The sequence below is a fragment of the Anolis sagrei genome, chromosome 13, assembly GCF_037176765.1.
Source record: "Anolis sagrei isolate rAnoSag1 chromosome 13, rAnoSag1.mat, whole genome shotgun sequence".
Taxonomy (NCBI): domain Eukaryota; kingdom Metazoa; phylum Chordata; class Lepidosauria; order Squamata; family Dactyloidae; genus Anolis; species Anolis sagrei.
Genome location: NC_090033.1, coordinates 7,913,907 through 7,936,361, shown reverse-complemented (window position 1 = coordinate 7,936,361; position 22,455 = coordinate 7,913,907). Strand labels below are relative to the sequence as shown.

The window sequence follows — 22,455 nt, the reverse complement described above, 5'->3', positions numbered from 1 at the left end:
AGGTCATCGAGCCCCATAATAGAGATAGAAGAGATCCACAAAGGTCATCTAGTCCAATCACAGGACTGGAAGGGAGTGCCAAAGGTCATTTAGTCCAATTACAGAATTAGAAGGGACCCTCAAAGGTCATCTAGTCCAATAGTAAAACTAGAAGGGACCCCTAAGGGTCATCTAGTCCATTCACAGAACTGGAACCCCAAAGGTCATCTAGTCCAGTCACAGAACTGGAAGGGACCCTCAAAGGTCATCTAGCCCCATAATAGAGATAGAAGAGAACCACAAAGGCCATCTAGTCTGGTCACAGAGATGGAAAGGACCTCCAAAAGTCATCTAGTCCAATTGTACGGTTGTAAGCAATCGAAAGGATTAAATCGGGACTATTGGCACGCGTCATGCTTCCTAGACAGCCAAGGTCTTCCCTCCAGAATAGTGGAATTCCCATTCTTCCTCCACAGGGGTTGTGAGGTCACTTTCTGGAGGGGGCTCCGTTTCCTGTTCGGGATACCGCACAACCACGTTTTCCTCTCCGGGATCTCCTCTTCCGCCGTCATCTTTTTTCCCGGGTGGGACGTCGGAGACCGAGCCCACAATCACCGTATCCGCTCTCATGATGTAGATCTTCTCTATGGGAGAAAGAAGGGGAAAAGGATGCAATCAGTCAGGCGTGGGCAAAGTTGCGTGAGTAGATCATGAGTGGAAGGGGGCTCCAGAGACCATCTAGACCATCCTCCTGCCAAAGGGAAACCCATAGTGAAGGCCTACAAGCATGAACAGAACATGGGTGGAAGGGGGCTCCAGAGGCCATCTAGACCATCCTCCTGCTATAGGGAAACCCATGGCTGAGGCCTCTTTATGTGAATACAACATGAGTGGTAGGGGGTGTCCAGAGATCATCTAGACCACCCTCCTGCTATAGGGAAACCCTTAGCTGAGGCCTATTATCGTGAATGGGACATGAATGGGAGAGGGCTCCAGGCTCCATCTAGACCATCCTCCTGCCATAGGGAAACCCACAGCTGAGCCCTATTCACGTGAGTAGATCATGAGTAGTAGGGGGTGTCCAGGGATCATCTAGACCACCCTCCTGCTATAGGGAAACCCTTAGCTGAGGCCTATTATCATGAATGGGACATGAATGGGAGAGGGCTCCAGGCTCCATCTAGACCATCCTCCTGCCACAGGGAAACCCACAGCTGAGCCCTATTCACATGAGTAGATCATGAGTAGTAGGGGGTGTCCAGGGATCATCTAGACCACCCTCCTGCTATAGGGAAACCCTTAGCTGAGGCCTATTATCGTGAATGGGACATGAATGGGAGAGGGCTCCAGGCTCCATCTAGACCATCCTCCTGCCACAGGGAAACCCACAGCTGAGCCCTATTCACGTGAGTAGATCATGAGTAGTAGGGGGTGTCCAGGGATCATCTAGACCACCCTCCTGCTATAGGGGAACCCATAGCTGAGGCCAATTATCGTGAATGAAACATGAATGGGAGAGGGCTCCAGGGGCCATCTAGAACATCCTCTCGCCACAAGGAAACCCATAGCTGAGGCCTATTCATGTGAAGAGAGCATGAGTGGGAGGGGGCTCCAGAGGCCATCTAGTCCAGCCTTCTGCCATAGAGAAACTCATACTAGTGTGATGAAAACAAGAGTGGGAGGGGGGCTCCAGAAGACATCTAGACCATCCTCCTCCCATAATATATAATAATATATAACAACAGCAACAATCTAATAATATATGCACTAAATAATAATAACAAAATAATAACGTAACTGCAATATAATAGAAGAAATAATATAATAGTATAATAATAGTATAATAATATAATCGTATAATAATAATATAATAGTATAATAAAATAATAAAATAATAATAACATAGTATAGTAAAATAATAATAATAGTATAATAAAATAATAATAGTATATAATAATATATAATAATAATAATATAGAACGGCAACAATATAATAATAACGACATAGCTGAAACCAACTACCGGCTGTTAGGAATTGTGGGAGTTGGAGTCCAAAACACCCGGAGGGCCCAACTTTGCCCACGCACGACTGATGGCATCTTTTCCCCATAATAGTGACCTATATCCATTTCCCAGTCGTGCAACGCACGTCTCTTCCTCGTGAAAATCCTCCAACTCACCAATGCAATTGGTGCACTGCGGAGGCGTGTCTCCCGATCCTCCGTCGTCCCCTTGAACCAGTTCTAAAACAGGCAATGCCTCCATATCCTGGAACGAGTTGCCATCAGGACCTGGCGCATTACCTTGTTCTTCTTCTTCCACCGAATTCAGCAAACGAATCTCTTTCTTAAAAGGAAACCCCAGATAAGAAAGAAGAAAGTTGAAATATTTCTAGGACTTTCCGCCGTCCGCACTTGCCCTATTTAAGCAGGTTTAGTCCCACATTAATGCCGGATACGAGTTACCACGCCGATGTCGTACTTACTGCGCATATCTTCGCCTGGTTCGACACTGTATTGACAGAAGAAAGAACAAGATGACGACGATAAAAAGTTATTATATTTTATGATATATTTCTTACTAATAGTTAAATACAAAACCATCATCTGATTTGTGTATTGTTACTTAAATTACCGTATATACTCGAGAATAAGCCGACCCGAATATAAGCCGAAGCACCTAATTTTACCACAAAAAAACCTGGGAAAACGTATTGAGTATAAGCCGAGGGTCGAAAATGCAGCCGCTACGGGTAAATTTCAAAATAAAAATAGATACCAATAAAATTACATTAATTGATGTCCAACTCTGTCGCTCCTTTCCACCTGCTACTAAGGAGGCTGTCCAGGTCCTGAACCGGTGCCTGGCCGCTGTGACGGTCTGGATGAGGGCGAACGAATTGAAGTTGAATCCAGACAAGACAGAGGTCCTCCTGGTCAGTCGCAAGGCCGAACAGGGTATAGGGTTACAGCCTGTGTTGGATGGGGTCGCACTCCCCTTGAAGACACAGGTTCGCAGCTTGGGTGTGATCCTGGACTCATCGCTGAGCCTGGAACCCCAGGTCTCTCTCTTTTTTTTAAAGTATTTTTTATTAAGGTTTTTAATGACAGTACATCAGTAAGATGTTAATCATTGACCTACTAAATTATTGTAAAAATTAGGAAGGGGCAGGATAGCAAGGAAAGGAAAGGAGCGGGGTGGGGGGGAGACTATCTATGGGATGGGGTAGGGGGGTGTGAGCAAACAGTGTGGGTATCCCTGTCTCATCGGGCGAGGTAAAAGGGGGGGGGGTAGTGGGTGGTAGAGGAAGTGGGACGTGGAGTGTGTTAGTATAATATTAATTAATATATTTTCCCTCTGATTCGTTATTTACCCCCGTTGATTGGTTAGTATTCGTGTGTTCTTTCTGCGTATTTCTTCATTCTTCTTATTTTCTTTCCCTTTCGTCATTCTTTCTCACTTCCCATCTAAGTATTTCCTTATAGGAGACCAGTCTGTTGTCTTACTTCTTGTCGTCTGTTTAGATATTAAATACTGTGTCAGAGTATCCATATTCATTATATCCATCAGCTTAAGTCTCCACTCATCATAGAATCATAGAATCATAGAATCAAAGAGTTGGAAGAGGCCTCATGGGCCATCCAGTCCAACCCCATTCTGCCAAGAAGCAGGAATATTGCATTCAAATCACCCCTGACAGATGGCCATCCAGCCTCTGCTTAAAAGCTTCCAAAGAAGGAGCCTCCACCACACTCCGGGGCAGAGAGTTCCACTGCTGAACGGCTCTCACAGTCAGGAAGTTCTTCCTAATGTTCAGATGGAATCTCCTCTCTTGTAGTTTGAAGCCATTGTTCCGCGTCCTAGTCTGCAAGGAAGCAGAAAACAAGCTTGCTCCCTCCTCCCTGTGGCTTCCTCTCACATATTTATACATGGCTATCATATCTCCTCTCAGCCTTCTCTTCTTCAGGCTAAACATGCCCAGTTCCCTAAGCCGCTCCTCATAGGGCTTGTTCTCCAGACCCTTGATCATTTTAGTCGCCCTCCTCTGGACACATTCCAGCTTGTCAATATCTCTCTTGAATTGTGGTGCCCAGAATTGGACACAATATTCCAGATGTGGTCTAACCAAAGCAGAATAGAGGGGTAGCATGACTTCCTTAGATCTAGACACTATGCTCACTGTTGAACTTCATTTTGTTAGTTTTGGCCCATCTCTCTAATCTGTCAAGATCGTTTTGAATTCTGCTCCTGTCCTCTGGACTATTGGCTATCCCTCCCAATTTGGTGTCGTCTGCAAACTTGATGATCATGCCTTCTAGCCCTTCATCTAAGTCATTAATAAAGATGTTGAACAGGACATCTATCGTTGGGACATCCTCGTTTTTCCACTTGCTTGCCAACACTAGTCTCGCGGCGGTCGCCATGTGAAAAAAGAGTTTGTCTTTATTTTCTTCTATTTCGAAATCAAGAATTCCTAGCAAGTAGTATTCTGCTTTTTTCTCCATTCTTAGTGCTAGTATTTTTGTCGTTATTTCATGTATTTCCTGCCAGAATTTTTTTACTTTCTTACAGGTCCACCAGAGATGGAAAAAGGTGCCTTTGTTGTCTATACATTTCCAACACTTTTCAGTTACGTTTTTGTAGAATTTTGCCAGTTTGCTTGGTGTTAGATACCACTGATATAGCATTTTGATCCAGTTTTCTCTTAAACTGTAGGAGTTGGTCCATTTCAGTTTTGTCTTCCATATTTTTTCCCACGCCGGTATTGCAATTGAGTGGCCTAAGTTGTCCGTCCATTTTGCTAAGTAGCTGTTTGTTCCGTTTTTTTCTGTTTTCCAATTTAGAATGATTTTGTATAATTTTGTTATTCCTTTCTTTTCTGTTGCCATAATCCTTTCCCATTGTCCTTCTCTGGTTTCAAATCCTCCTTTCTTGTCTCTGTTGAATGCCTCATTCAACTGTCTGTATTGATACCACGAGATTTCCTCGTATGATTCTCTGATTTCTTCTAGTGATTTTAGTTTAAAACCTTCTCTATCTTTCTTTCATATGTCTTTATATTTGGGCCATTTTTCCCATCCCAGTTCTCTTCTTTGAGTGGCCTCTAACGGGGATATCCATAATGGAGTCTTTTGGTAAAATTTATTTTTGTATTTTTCCCAAATTCTGATTATTGATGACCAGGGGAGCATTTGCACAGCTTAGGCTCGTGCGCCAGCTGCGCCCGTACCTCGGGAAGTCTGACTTGGCCACGGTAGTCCACACTCTGGTTACATCCCGTCTAGACTACTGCAACACTCTCTACGTGGGGTTGCCCTTGAAGACGGCCCGGAAGCTTCAACTGGTCCAGCGTGCGGCAGCCATGTTACTAACAGGAGCAGGACGCAGGGAGCATACAACGCCCTTGTTGTACCAACTCCATTGGCTGCCGATTTGCTACCAGGCTCAATTCAAGGTGCTGGCGTTGGCCTTTAAAGCCCTAAACGGTTCCGGCCCAAGATACCTCTCTGACCGCATCTCGACCTATGAGCCCACCAGGACTTTGAGATCGTCCGGGGAGGTCCTGCTCTCGATCCCGCCTGCCTCACAGACACGCCTGGCGGGGACGAGAGACAGGGCCTTCTCGGTGGTGGCTCCTCGGCTGTGGAACGCCCTTCCCGTGGACATCAGAATGGCTCCCTCCCTGATGATATTCCGCAGTTGGATGTTTAAGAAGGCGTTCGAACAAGTAGTGCAGTAACTGGTAATTGACGACAGGAATGGAACAACGGAAAATGAGACTGGACTTTGGCTTTGACGATGAGACGACATGAATGGCTTGGTAATAATTTATTTATTTACTTTGCTTCTATACCGCTGTATCTCAAGCCCGAAGGCGACTCACAGCGGTTCACAAACAGTAAAAACAGTAGAAACAGCAGTGGTTCCATGCAACATATAACAATTGATTTAACACATTATCCATAAATTACCAATAAGCAATTACAATGCACAATTATTACGAAAAACAACCGTACTCAATCTTCTCATCATCCAAGCGTAGTCCAGGTTCGTCGTCCATTGTTCCATTCCTATGTTCCATTACCAGATTGCACTAAATTACTCAAACGCCTGCACAAACATCCAGGTCTTCACCTTTTTGCGGAATACCATTAGAGATGGTGCTAGTCTAATGTCCGTAGGAAGGGCGTTCCACAGCCGAGGAGCCACCACCGAGAAGGTCCTATCTCTCATCCCCGCCAGCCGAGCTTGAGAAGCAGGCGGGATCGAGAGCAGGGTCTCCCCGGAAGATCTCAAAGTCCTGGTGGGTTCATAGGCAGAGATGCGGTCAGATAGGTAGCTTGGGCCAGAACCGTTGAGGGCTTTAAAGGCCAACGCCAGCACTTTGAATTCAGCCCGGTAGCAGATTGGTAGCCAGTGGAGTTGGCGCAACAGGGGGGTTGTATGCTCCCTGCGCTCCGCTCCTGTTAAAATCATGGCTGCCGAGCATTGGACTAGTTGGAGCTTCCGAGCTGTCTTCAAAGGCAACCCCACGTAGAGAGCGTTGCAGTAGTCTAAACGGGATGTAACCAGAGCGTGGACTACCGTGGCCAAGTCAGACTTCCCAAGGTACGGGCGCAGCTGGCGCACAAGCTTTAGCTGTGCAAATGCTCCCCTGGTCACCGCTGAAACCTGGGGTTCCAGGCTCAGCGATGAGTCCAGGGTCACACCCAAGCTGCGAACCTGCGTCTTCAGGGGGAGTGCGGCCCCATCCAACACAGGCTGTAACCCTATGCCCTGTTCGGCCTTGCGACTGACCAGGAGGACCTCTGTCTTGTCTGGATTCAATTTCAATTTGTTCGCCCTCATCCAGACCGTCACAGCGGCCAAGCACCGGTTCAGGACCTGGACAGCCTCCTTAGTAGCAGGTGGAAAGGAGTGACAGAGTTGGACATCATCCGCGTACAGATGACACCGTACCCCGAAACTCCGGATGATCTCTCCCAGCGGCTTCATGTAGATGTTAAACAACATGGGAGACAATATTGAGCCCTGAGGAACCCCACAAGACAATGGTTGTGGGGTTGAACAGGTGTCCCCCAACAACACCTTCTGAGATCGACCCTCCAGGAATGAGCGGAGCCACTGCAAAACAGTCCCTCCAAGACCCATCCCCGCGAGGCGTCCCAGAAGAATACCGTGGTCGACAGTATCGAAGGCCGCTGAGAGGTCCAGCAGCACCATGATCTACTCACGCTAATAATGATGATGTTTTGATGAAATTGTTCTGATAATGATGAATTGTGGATTTTATACTGTGTCTTGTATTTTGCTCCTGTTTTTCTATGTTGTACACCGCAATGAGTCGCCCTAATGGGCTGAGAATTGCGGTATATAAGTAAAGTAAATAATAAATAAATAAATAAATCAGGAGGTGAAATGTTGTTTTTTTTAAATATTTACATAAAACTGTATTTTGAGAGAAGACTGCCCAACTCTGATTAAATCATTACATATCTTCAATGTAAATGTACTTACGTATCCTTCCAACAATAATAAAGAGAGTAAAATAATAAATATAATAATAATAAGAAGAAAGTAAAATAATGGAAATGCAATAATAACAGTAATAATAGAGTAGAATAATAAATGTAATAATAGAGTTAAATAATAATAAAGTAAATAATAAATGTAATCATAATCATAAATAGCGTAAAATAATAAATGTAATAGGATAAAATACTGTAAATGTAATAATAATAAAGAGAGTAAAATAATACATGAAATAAAAATAATACTAATAACAGAGTAAAATAATAAATAAGCTTGACTCGAGTATAAGCTGAGGGGAGCATTTTCAGCCTAAAAAGGGGCTGAAAAACTAGGTTTATACTCGAGTATATACATTATTATTATTATTATTATTATTATCTTTATTATTATTATTATTATTATTATTATTATTATTAAAGAGAGCCTTATATCTGCCCACTTGTTTACTTTCGTCCTTTCACCTTGCATAATAATAATAATAATAATAATAATAATAATAATAATAATAGTGTGGATGCATCTGGAAGCAAAGGGGTCACTCTCTCTCAGCCTCACAATTTTGGAGTCTTTCGCATAAATTAAAGGATTATGGAATGCCAAATCAAAAGGGAACAGTGCCACCTTATGGCTGAAGGAAGTAAAGCTGGAATGATAGAACAGATATATGATAGAATAGAGATATATGGATTTCTCTATGGCAAGAGGATGGACTAGATGGCCTCTGGAGCTCCCTCCCACTCATTTTCCTCGTGCTAGTTGGTTTCAGCTATGTCGTTATTATATTGTTGCTGTTATATATTATTATTATTATATATTATTATATACTATTATTATTTTATTATACTATTATTATTATTCTATTATACTATTATATTATTTCTATTCTATTATATTGCAGTTACGTAATTATTTTCTTATTATTATTTAGTGTATATATTATTAGATTGTTGCTGTGGTTATATATTATTATATATTATGGGGGGAGGATGGTCTAGATGGTCTCTGGAGCTCCCTTCCACTCATGATCTATTCACACTAATAGGCTTCAGCTATGGGTTTTCCTATGGCAGGAGGATGGTCTAGATGGCCTCTGGAGCCCCCTTCCACCCGTGTTCTGTTCATGCTTGTAGGTCTTCACTATGGGTTTCCATAGGGCAGGAGGATGGTCTAGATGGTCTCTGGAGCCCCCTTCCACTCATGATCTACTCACGCTAATAGGCTTCAGCTATGGGTTTCCCTATGGCAGGAGGATGGTCTAGGTGGCCTCTGGAGCCCCCTTCCACTCATGATCTACTCACGCTAATAAGCTTCAGCTGTGGGTTTCCCTATGGCAGGAGGATGGTCTAGATGTCCCCTGGAGCCCTCTCCCATTCATGTTCCATTCACGATAATAGGCCTCAGCTAAGAGTTTCCCTATAGCAGGAGGGTGGTCTAGATGATCTCTGAACACCACCTACCATGTTGTATTCACATGAATAGGCCTCAGCTATGGGTTTGCCTATGGCGGGAGGATGGTCTAGATGGCCTCTGGAGCCCCCTCCCACTTGTGATCTACTCACGCTAATAGGCCTCAGCTATGGGTTTCCTTGTGGCAAGAGGATGTTCTAGATGGCCTCTGGAGCCCCCTTCCATCCATGTTCTGTTCATGCTTGTAGGCCTTCACTATTTGTTTCCCTAGGGCAAGAGGATAGTCTAGATGGCCTCTGGAGCCCCCTTCCACTCATGCTCTATTCACGTGAATAGGTCTCAGCTATTAGTTTCCCTATGGCAGGAGGATGGTCTAGATGGTCTCTGGAGCCCCCTTCCACTCATGATCTACTCACGGTAATGGGCTTCAGCTATGGGTTTCCCTATGGCAGGAGGGTGGTCTAGGTGGCCTCTGGAGCCCCCTTCCACCCATGTTCTGTTCATGCTTGTAGGTCTTCACTATGGGTTTCCCTATGGCAGGAGCCCTCTCCCTGGAGCCCTCTCCCATTCATGTTCCAGTCACGATAATAGGCTTCAGCTAAGGGTTTCCCTATAGCAGGAGGGTGGTCTAGGTGATCTCTGGACACCCCCTACCATGTTGTATTCACATGAATAGGCTTCATCTATGGGTTTCCCTATGGCAGGAGGATGATCTAGATGGCCTCTGGAGCCCCCTCCCACTCATGATCTACTCACTCTAATAGGCTTCAGCTATGGGTTTCCCTAGGGCAGAAGGATGGTCTAGATGGCCTTTGGAGCCCCCTCCCACTCACGTTAATAGGCTTCAGCTATGGATTTCCCTATGGCAGGAGGATGCACTAAATGTCCTCTAGAACCCCTTTCTGACTCATGTTCTATTATTATTATTATTATTATTATTATTATTATGTTATTATATATTGTATATATTATTATATTCTTGCTGTTATTATATTATTATTATTATTATTATTATTATATATTATGGCATAAGGATGGACTAGATGGCCCCTGGAGCCCTCTTCAATGCTCTATTCCCACATATAGGCCTCAGCTATGGGTTTCCCTATGGCAGGAGGATGGACTAAATGTCCTCAGGAGCCCCTTCCGACTCATATTCCATTATTATTATTATTATTATTATTATTATTATTATTATTATTATTATTATTATTATATTGTATATATTATTATATTCTTACTGTGTGTGTGTGTGTGTGTGTATATATATATATATATAATGGCATAAGGATGGACTAGATGTCCTCTAGAGCCCCTTCTGACTCATGTTTCATCATCATCATCATCATTATTATATACTGTTATTTTGTTGTTATTATATATTGTGTATATTATGATATTCTTGCTGTTGTTATTATATTATAGCATAAGGATGGACTAGATAGCCTCTGGAGCCCCTCTTACTCACGCTCCAATTTCCTGGGCAGGATCCATGTGCTGCAAGCCCTCCTCTTTCGCCAGACCGCCACCACCGAGCATGTGCAGAGTGCCAACCCGGAGAAGAGCAGCCCTCCCAGGAGGCTGAAATCCCATTCACCTGAAAAGAATCCCCGTAAGGCTTAGACTGCGATCGTACTGCTATAATTCCTTGTTGCGGACATGTCCAGCCGGACTCACCTCTGGCCGAATTCTCCTCAATGGGAATGCTCTCCGTGTCCTCGGTTGACCTGCTGGCCGGCCGACTGGTCATGGGGTCGGCGCACTGAGCATCGTGGGTGGCGTTTCCATATGTGGCCGTGGCCTTTCGGAGCTTGGCACAACTAGAAAAGATCTTATTATTACTATTATTATTACCCCAGAAAGATAAATACATATTATAAACTACAATAATACTTATTATTATTATTATTATCTATTAATAATAATACTATTATGAGGATATCAGAAGATACATCATCACCGTAATTATAATTATCTATAATTATATTATAAATGATAATATGATTATTATTATGACAGCCCCAAATGACCCTAGAGGACCCCATAGGCTACTTATTATATTACTATTTAATACTACTACTAATAATAATAATAATATGACCCCCATGGGGACTCTAGGCCTTTTGTCATTGGCTGCGTCCTCTCCTAATGGGAAGGATCCTGCCTCGTTGGTCACAATTAGTGTCAATTAACAGGGCTGACTTGGTGTGTCTTCGGCAAGGCTGCCAGGGCGAATCCTCATCCGAAAACGTCCCCGGCGGGCATTCCTCACAAACCGTGTCCTTTTCGGCTGTTCCTGGCAAAATATTATTATTATTATTATTATTATTACTACTACTATTACCCCGCTTTATCTGTCCCAAAGGAAACTCCAATGTATTATTATTATTATTATTATTATTATTATCCCGCTTTATCTGTCCCAAACGAAACTCATATGTTGCATTATTATTATTATTATTATTATTATTATTATTATTATTATTATTTATATCCCACTTTATCTGTCCCAAACGAGACACCAATGTATCATTATTATTATTATTATTATTATTATTATTATTTACATCCCGCTTTATCTGTCTCAAACGAGACTCCAATGTATTATCATCATCATCATCATCATTATCATCATCATTATTTATACCCCGCTTTATCTGTCCCAAAGGAGACTCCAATGTATCATTATTATTATTATTATTATTATTATTATTATCCCACTTTATCTGTCCCAAACAAGACTCCAATGTATCATTATTACTATTATTATTATTATTATCCCACTTTATCTGTCCCAAAGGAGACTCCCAATGTATTATTATTATTATTATTATTATTATTATTATTATTTATATCCCACTTTATCTGTCCCAAACAAGACTCCAATGTATCATTATTATTATTATTATTATTATTATTATTATTATTATTATTATTATTATTTATACCCTGCTTTATCTGTCCCAAAGGAGACTCCAATATATCATTATTATTATTATTATTATTATTATTATTATTATTATTTATACCCCGCTTTATCTGTCCCAAACAAGACTCCAATGTATCATTATTATTATTATTATTATTATTTACATCCCGCTTTATCTGTCTCAAACGAGACTCCAATGTATTATCATCATCATCATCATCATTATCATCATCATTATTTATACCCCGCTTTATCTGTCCCAAAGGAGACTCCAATGTATCATTATTATTATTATTATTATTATTATTATTATTATCCCACTTTATCTGTCCCAAACAAGACTCCAATGTATCATTATTACTATTATTATTATTATTATCCCACTTTATCTGTCCCAAAGGAGACTCCCAATGTATTATTATTATTATTATTATTATTATTATTATTATTTATATCCCACTTTATCTGTCCCAAACAAGACTCCAATGTATCATTATTATTATTATTATTATTATTATTATTATTATTATTATTATTATTATTATTTATACCCTGCTTTATCTGTCCCAAAGGAGACTCCAATATATCATTATTATTATTATTATTATTATTATTATTATTATTATTTATACCCCGCTTTATCTGTCCCAAACAAGACTCCAATGTATCATTATTATTATTATTATTATTATTATTATTATTATTATTATTTATACCCTGCTTTATCTGTCCCAAAGGAGACTCCAATATATCATTATTATTATTATTATTATTATTATTATTATTATTATTATTATTATTTATACCCCGCTTTATCTGTCCCAAACAAGACTCCAATGTATCATTATTATTATTATTTAAATCCCGCTTTATCTGTCTCAAATGAGACTCCAATGTATTATCATCATCATCATCATCATCATCATTATTTATACCCCGCTTTATCTGTCCCAAACGAGACTTCAATGTATTATTATTATTATTATTATTATTATTATTATTATTATTATTAGTATCCCACTTTATCTGTCCCAAATGAGACAACAATGTATCATTATCATTATTATCATCATTATTAATATTTATACCCCACTTTATCTGTCCGAAACAAGACTCCAATGTATCATTATCATCATCATCATCATCATCATCATCATTATCTATACCCCACTTTATCTGTCCCAAACAAGACTCCAATGTATCATTATCATCATCATCATCATCATCATCATCATCATCATCATCATTATTATCTATACCCCACTTTATCTGTCCCAAACAAGACTCCAATGTATCATCATTATTATTACCCCAGTTTATCTGTCCCAAACAAGACTCCAATGTATTATTATTATTATTATTATTATTATTATTATTATTATTACCCCAGTTTATCTGTCCCAAACGAGACACCAATGTATCATTATTATTATTATTTATACCCCGCTTTATCTGTCGCAAAGGAGACTCCAATGTATCTATTATTATTATTATTATTATTATTATTATTATTATTATTATTATTATTATGTCCCCTGCCACATGTTGTTGTGGCCCAGTCTGTGTATATGTGTTTTGAGTGTGTATATGTGTATATAAGTGTGTCTGCGTATAAATATATGTGGTTTTGTGCATGCGCTACCAGCGTCTTTTTGCTTTTTTTGGCTTTTTAAGACTCTTCTGCTATGTATTTTTCAGTGTTTTTATGAGTGATGGTCACTCGTTGGCCTGAGAGGTGTATTGTGTCCAAATTTCGTGTCCAGTGGTTTTTGAGTTATGTGAATCCCACAAACGAACATTACATTTTTATTTATATAGATGATGATGATGATTATTATTATTGATACAAAAGCACAGTAGATCACAGCAAACGAGATCTATATGCTGGATTTCGTATCACAAAATCGCAAGTTGAACACTTCCCAAGCGTCTAGGACTGTGTGATGTATAATAATAATAATAATAATAATAATAATAATAATAATAATAATAATTGTTATTATTTTTATTCCCTCTACCATTCCCTATGGGCGCTATAGGCTCACTGAGAGTCTCTTGTATCATCATATGATGATGATGCCGTGACCCACCTGTGTCCCGCACGCCGTACCCAGCCCCGCAGGAGCGATGCTTCACGCACCGGACACACGAATCCTGCACCGGCGTCTGGCAGAACCAGCCTTGTCGGCATGCGCAAACCCGGCCGGCATCGGCACCACAGGGAGAGACTTCCACAACATTGCGCACTGTTGGGAGGAAAGGAAAGCGTGGATACCCCTGCAAAATTCGGACTGAAACCCAAAGCGGACAGGGGAGAGAGACACCTACCTGACGCGCACTGGACGCAAGCGGCGCACTGCGGGGTGGCCAGGCGATGGTTCAGGTAGTACTCTGGTTGGCAAGGGATCTTGGTGCAGCCACGAATGAAATCCAAGGGGCATTCGGACTTTGGACGGTATCCTTTTGGGGAGAAGACATTATATATATATAAAATAAGAAATTATATATATATATATATATATATATAATATTATAATTATATTATAAGAAATTATATATATATATATAATATTATTATAAATAATATTATATATATAATATTATAATTATTATAATTATATTATAAGAAATTATATATATATAATATTATTATAGATGATATTATATATATATATATATTATAATTATAATATTATAATTATATTATAAGAAATTATATATATATATATATAATATTATTATAGATAATATTATATATATATATATATAATATTATTATAGAATATATATATATATATATATATATATATATATATATATATATATATATATGCGCCATAGATATTTACGGCATCATGCTGCGGCCGGTCTGCCTGGCTGCCTGCCAGGAACCCAAATACCAGGGATTTCCACCTCTTTAAAATGTGAGAAAAACACTGAATTTCCCCACCCACAAAATAGTTATTTTCTGGGGGGTTTTGAGGCTTTCGGTGCAAATTGGGACACTGCTTTCAGGGCAGGAAACATATGTATATAGTCCAGGAAACTTATATATATAGTCCAAATGTTAGTAAATGTGTATGTATGTATATGTGTGTGTATATATATATGTATGTATATTAAGTTTCCAAATTATATTATATATATATAGAAATAACATTTGCAAATATATATGCTATATATATATATATGTATGTATGTATGTATATGTGTGTGTATATATATACACACACACATATATATACACACACATTCACACACACATATATAGTGACATTTAGACTATATGTGTCCTGGTTTCTATTTGGGAAATCCTGCAAAATAGTCATATACATACATATACATATACATATATATCTATATATATATAAATGCTCTGTGCATAATGAGTTCCTTACAAACAAAAGAAGTAATGAACGAAATCACACCAAATTTGGCAACAAAACATCTCACATCACAAGGAGTGACCATCACTCAAAAAATTATGATTTTGTCATTTGGGAGTTGTAGTTGCTGGGATTTATAGTTTGCCTACAATCAAAGAGCATTCTGAACTCCACCAATGATGGAATTGAACCAAACTTGGCACACAGGACTCCCATGACCAACAGAAAACAATAGAAGGATTTGGTGGACATTGACTTTGAGCTTGGGAGTTGTGGTTCACCTACATCCAGAGAGCACTGTAGACTCAAACAATGATAGATCTGGACCAAACTTGGCACAAATACTGAGTATGCCCAAATGTGAAGACCGGCGGAGTTTGGGGAAAATAACCTTGACACTTGGGAGTTGTAGTTGCTGGGAGTTATAGTTCACCTACAATCAAAGAGCATTCTGAACTCCAGCAACGATTGAATTGAACCAGTCTTGGCACACAGTTCTCCCATGACCAACAAAAATACTGGATGGGTTTGGTGGGCAGTGTACTTTGGTTTTAGAGTTGTAGTTCACCTACATCCATAGATCACTGTGGACTCAAACAATGATGGATCTGGACCAAATTCTACACAAATACTCAATATGCCCAAATGTGAACACTGGTGGAGTTTAGGAAAAATAGAATCTTGACATTTGGGAGTTGTAGTTGCTGGGATTTATAGTTCACCTACAATCAAAGAGCATTCTGAACTCCAGCAATGATGGAATTGAACCAGTCTTGGCACACAGTTCTCCCATGACCAACAGAAAATACTGGAAGGGTTTGGTGGGCAGTGTACTTTGGTTTTAGAGTTGTAGTTCACCTACATCCATAGATCACTGTGGACTCAAACAATGATGGATCTGGACCAAATTCTACACAAATACTCAATATGCCCAAATGTGAACACCGGTGGAGTTTGGGGAAAATAGAATCTTGACATTTGGGAGTTATAGTTGCTGGGATTTATAGTTCACCTACAATCACAGAGCATTCTGAAGCCCACCAACAATAGAATTGGGTCAAACCTCCCACACAGAACCCCCATGTGGGCCACAGCAACGCGTGGCAGGGAACGGCTAGTGTGTGTGTGTGTGTGTGTGTGTGTGTGTGTGTGTGTATATAGACTAAAATGATGCCAAAGGGTCTCAATGCCTTGTCCAACCCCAGAGGTCATTGAAGAGGAGGATCATATGGAAATGACCCTTACAAAAACAACAACAACAATTATTATCATATACATTATATGCATTACTATATGCATTATTATATTTTAATAATATTAATATAGACTGTTATTATATATATATATATATATATATGTATGTATTATTATATTTATCATTATATTAAGTATTGTTATATATTACTATATTTAGGATTATTATTGTATTATATTATTATATTTAGTATTACTAGTATTATATTTCGTAGTCATATTTAGTATTATTATTCTGTTTATTATTATTTATTATTATTGTTATTAGTAGTATTATATTTAGTATTATTTTATGTATTATTATTGGATGGGAGATACTGACCTGCGGGGCATCGATAGCAACATTTTTGGGCGGCTTCGTCATAATACGAATTAGGGAAATTGTCACATTCCTATAGAATCAGAGATGGAAAAAAGCCATAGTTTAAATTAAATAACACTTCCTAATGTCATATATATATATATATATATATATATATATATAATAAACACACACACACACACATATATATACACACACATATTATCCTTTTCATATATATATATATACACACACACATATTATCCTTTTCATATATATATATATACACACACACATATACAGTAATAATAATAATTATAAATAATATTTAATAATATCAGTAGTAATTATTATAATATGCTAATTCTTGAATTTTTATTGCAAACTTAATCACACACACACACACATATTTGTAAACTTCGTGACATCAATATCTATCTATATATTTGCAAAAATAACATATATATAACATATATATTTGCAAATATAATATATATAATTTGCTAATTTAATATAAATATGTGAACTTAATAACATCAATAACATATATTTGCAAACTTTATATATATATATATATATATATGTATATTGCAAACTTAATAACGTCAATAACATATATTTGCAAGCATTATATATATATATATATATATATGTAATTTGCAAACTTAATAACATCAATATATATATATATATAGCATATGTATTTGCAAATGTTACTTCTATATATATATATGTAATTTGCAAACTTAATAACATCAATAACATATATATTTGCAAATGTTATTTCTATATATATATAATTTGCACACTTAATAACATCGATATATATAGCATATATTTGCAAATGTTATATATATATATATATATAAAAAGTTTGCAAACTTAATAACATCGATATATATATATAGTATATATATTTGCAAATGTTATTTCTATATATGTCTAATTTGCAAACTTAATAACATCGATATATATATATATATATATATATATAGCATATATATTTGCAAATGTTATTTATATATATATAATTTGCAAACTTAATAATATCGATATATATATATATATATATAGCATATATATTTGCAAATGTTATTTCTATATATATATAATATAATTTGGAAACTTAATAACATCGAGATATATATATATATATATATATATATAGTAAATTTGCAAATGTAATAACACACACACATATATATAATTTGAAACTTAATAACATCTATATTTATATTGGCAAACACAATAACATATATATATATATATATATATATATATATATGCACACACACACACACACATATATAATTTGCAAACTTAATAACATCAATATATATATAGCATATATATTTGCAAATGTTATTTCTATATATATATATATATAATTTGCAAACTTAATAATGTCAATAACATATATATTTGCAAACGTTATTTATATATATATAATTTGCAAACTTAATAACATCGATATATATATATATATAGTATATATATTTACAAATATTTCTATATATATAATTTCCAAACTTAATAACATCAATAACATATATATTTGCAAACGTTATTTGTATATATATAATTTGCAAACTTAATAACATCAATAACTTATATTTGTAAACATCATTTATATATGTAAAATTTGCAAACTTAACAGCGATATATATATATATATATAGCATATATATTTGCAAATGTTATTTCTATATATATATAACTTGCAAACTTAATAACATCAATAACATATATTTGCAAACGTATATATATAATTTGCAAACTTAATAACATCGATATATATATATATAGCATATATTTTTGCAAATGTTATTTCTATATATATATATAATATAATTTGGAAACTTAATAACATTGATATATATATAGTATATATTTTTGCAAATGTTATTTCTATATATATATAATATAATTTGGAAACTTAATAACATCGATATATATATAGTATATATTTTTGCAAATGTTATTTCTATATATATATAATATAATTTGGAAACTTAATAACATCGATATATATATAGTAAATTTGCAAATGTAAATAACACACACACACACATATAATTTGAAACTTAATAACATCAATATATATAACACATATTTGCAAATATAATAGCATATATATAATCTGCAAACTTAATAACATATATATATATATATATATATATATATATATATGCAAACAATAACATCAATATATATCTAGCATATATTTGCAGTAATAATGTATAAATATATATTATTTGCAAACTTAATGACCAATATATAACATGTATATTTGCAAACGTAAACACACACACATATATATGTCTCTCTCTCTCCATCTCTTTTCTTTTTGTGTCTTTCTTTTCTGACAAGTGTGACTCATTCATAAAGTCTCCCTTTTGAAGTTCACGCTGACTCAGAAAAATATAAGACTGGTTTTTTTGAAATGCGATTCCGTTTGCTCCGGATGAATGTAGTTCACAGAGGGCGAGAAACGCCTGCTTTACTCGAGATATATATATGTATATGTGTCGTATCTATCTATCTAGGGTGGGATATCCCCTGCTCCCATTTCTCATCACAGAAGTGACCACAAAAGAGATGGAAAGAGGGCTATTTATGAGATCTGCACTGACTAAGAATCAGGCTGGAAGGGCCCCCAAAGGTCATCTAGTCTAACCCCCTTCCAATGCAATAATCAAAGGGTATTATTGTATCTTCCAATGCAATAAGTAAAATATATCTGCAAAGATCACCTAGCCCAATCCTCTACCAATGTAATCATCAAAAGGGACCCCTAAAAGTCATCTAGTCCAACCCTCTTCCAACTTATTCATCATTTATCCTATCAATATATCATCTATCCATCCATCCATCCATCCAATCTATTCTTCTAGCTATCCATCCATCCAATCAATCTATTCTTCTAGCTATCCATCCAATCAATCTATTCTTCTAGCTATCCATCCATCCATCCAATCAATCTATTATTCTAGCGATCCATCTATCCATCCAATCTATTCTTCTATCTATCCATCCATCCATCCATCAATTCATCCATCCAATCTATTCTTCTAGCTATCCTTCCTTCCATCCATCCATCCATCCATCCACCCATCCAATCAATAGTTATCCATCCATCCAATCAATAAATCTATTCTTCTATCCATGCATCCAATCAATCTATTCTTCTAGCTATCCATCCATCCATCCATTCATCCATCCATCCATCCATCCAATCAATCAATCAATCAATCAATTCTTCTAGCTATCCATCCATCCAATCAATCAAACTATTCTTCTAGTTATCCATCCAATCAATCAATCAATCAATCAATCAATCAATCAATCTATTCTTCTATCCATCCATCCATCCATCCAATCTATTCTTCTATCTATCCATCCATCCATCCATCAATTCATCCATCCAATCTATTCTTCTAGCTATCCTTCCTTCCATCCATCCATCCATCCACCCATCCAATCAATAGTTATCCATCCATCCAATCAATAAATCTATTCTTCTATCCATGCATCCAATCAATCTATTCTTCTAGCTATCCATCCATCCATCCATTCATCCATCCATCCATCCAATCAATCAATCAATCAATCAATCAATTCTTCTAGCTATCCATCCATCCAATCAATCAAACTATTCTTCTAGTTATCCATCCAATCAATCAATCAATCAATCTATTCTTCTATCCATCCATCCATCCATCCAATCTATTCTTCTAGCTAGCCATCCATCCATCCAATCAATCTATTCTTCTAACTATCCATCCATCCATCCGCCCACCCATCCAGCCATCCATCTCTACCTACCTACCTACCTACCTACCAATCTATTTATTCTTCTGTTTAACTATCTACCAATCCATCATCTATCCTATCAATCTATCATCTATCTATACATTCAATTTATTCATCCTTCTATCTATCCATGCACTCATCTATCATCTATCCTATCTTTCTATCCACCCACCCATCCATCCATCCAATCTATCTTTCTATTTATCCATCTATCCATCCATATTTCTATCTCTCCACTCATCCATCATCTATCCTATCTTTCTATCATCTATCTATACATTCAATTTATTTATCCTATCTATCCATGCACTCATCTATCCTATCTATCTATCTATCTATCTATCTATCTATCTATCTATCTATCTATCTGTCTATCCATCCATCCAATCAATTTATCTTTCTATCCATCCACCCACCCATCCATCACCTCATATCAATCTATCACCCATGTATTTATCCATCTATCTATCCATCCATATTTCTATCTATCCACTCATTCATCATCTATCCTATCAGTCAATCATCCATCCATCTATTTATTCATCTATCTATCCATCCATCACCTTTCCTATCTATCTATCTATCTATCTATCTATCTATCGATCGATCGATCGATCGATCGATCCATCCATCCATCCATCCATCCACCCATCCATCCATCCACCCATCCTATCTACCTATCTATCCATCCATCCATCCATCATATCCATCCTATCCATCCATCCATCCAATCTATTTATCCATCTATCCACCCATATTTCTATCTATCCATCCATCATCTTTCCTATCTATCATCTATCTATCTATCTATCTATCTATCTATCTATCTATCTATCTATCTATCTTTCCTTCCTCCTTCCTTCCACCCATCTTATCTATCCTATATATCCATCCATCCATCATCTATCAATCAATCATCCATCCATCTATTTATTCATCTATCTATCCATCCATCACCTTTCCTATCAATCTATCATCTATCCATCTATCCATCCAATCTATTTATCCATCTATCTATCCACCCATATTACTATCTATCCACTCATCCATCATCTATCCTATCAGTCTATAATCCATCTATCCATCCATCCATCATCTTTCCTATCAATCTATCCACCTATTTATCTATCTATCCATCCATTCCATCTATTTTCCATCTGTATATCTCAATCCACCCCTCCATCGCCCATCCTATTAATCTGCCTTACGCATCCTTCCTTCTATTCACCCCCAATCTGTCTCTGGGAAGAGTGGGTCTAAGTGACCTCTAGGGTCCCCTCAGTCTTTCAGGGGAAATGGCTCACCTTTTTGGAAGGCAGCCAAGAGGAGGAGGAGGAGGATGCAGAGGAGAGGGTGTGGAGGGTGGCCAGCCAGGGCAGCAGGGCAGCCACCTCCCAGGGGCCCATCGCTCTCTCAAATGGGGCCCCAAAACAGCAGGCAGGCAGGCAGGGAGGCCCAGGCCCCACCCACAGGCTCGAGCAGGCCTGCCTTTCTTTCTTTCTTTCTTTCTCTCTCTCTCTCTCTCTCTCTCTCTGTGGTTTCCCAGCACCGGCCTCAGTTTACCTTCTGTGAAATGGAGGTACTTTCCCCATTTGGCGAGACTGGCCAGCTATGTTGACTCAGCTCTTTCTCCTTTTCCCATCTATCTATCCATTTGTCACTTATCTACCGATCCATCCATCTATCTATCCATCTATCAATCCATCAATCCATTCATCACTTATCTATCTACTCATTTATCCATCTATCCATGTACCTTATCTATCCATCGAGTCTTCTATCTATCCATTCATCACTTGTCTACCTATCTATCCATCCATCCAATCCATCCTTCCATCTATCCTTTCATCACT

The 22,455-nt window shown here is 37.4% G+C and overlaps 1 protein-coding gene across 1 annotated transcript; it reads right to left on the bottom strand.

Annotated features, from left to right (window-relative positions):
* Positions 1-201: 201 nt before the first annotated feature.
* Positions 202-22,008, bottom strand: LOC132764928 (tumor necrosis factor receptor superfamily member 8-like). The gene is made up of 10 exons (XM_067472929.1): positions 21,907-22,008; positions 16,811-16,880; positions 14,177-14,308; positions 13,939-14,094; positions 11,122-11,215; positions 10,597-10,739; positions 10,388-10,516; positions 2,465-2,490; positions 2,160-2,325; positions 202-623 (listed from the first exon to the last, which is right to left on the bottom strand). The coding sequence occupies exons 1-10, from the start codon at positions 22,006-22,008 to the stop codon at positions 400-402; spliced, it is 1,242 nt and encodes a 413-aa protein (XP_067329030.1). The 3' UTR covers positions 202-399.
* Positions 22,009-22,455: the final 447 nt, after the last annotated feature.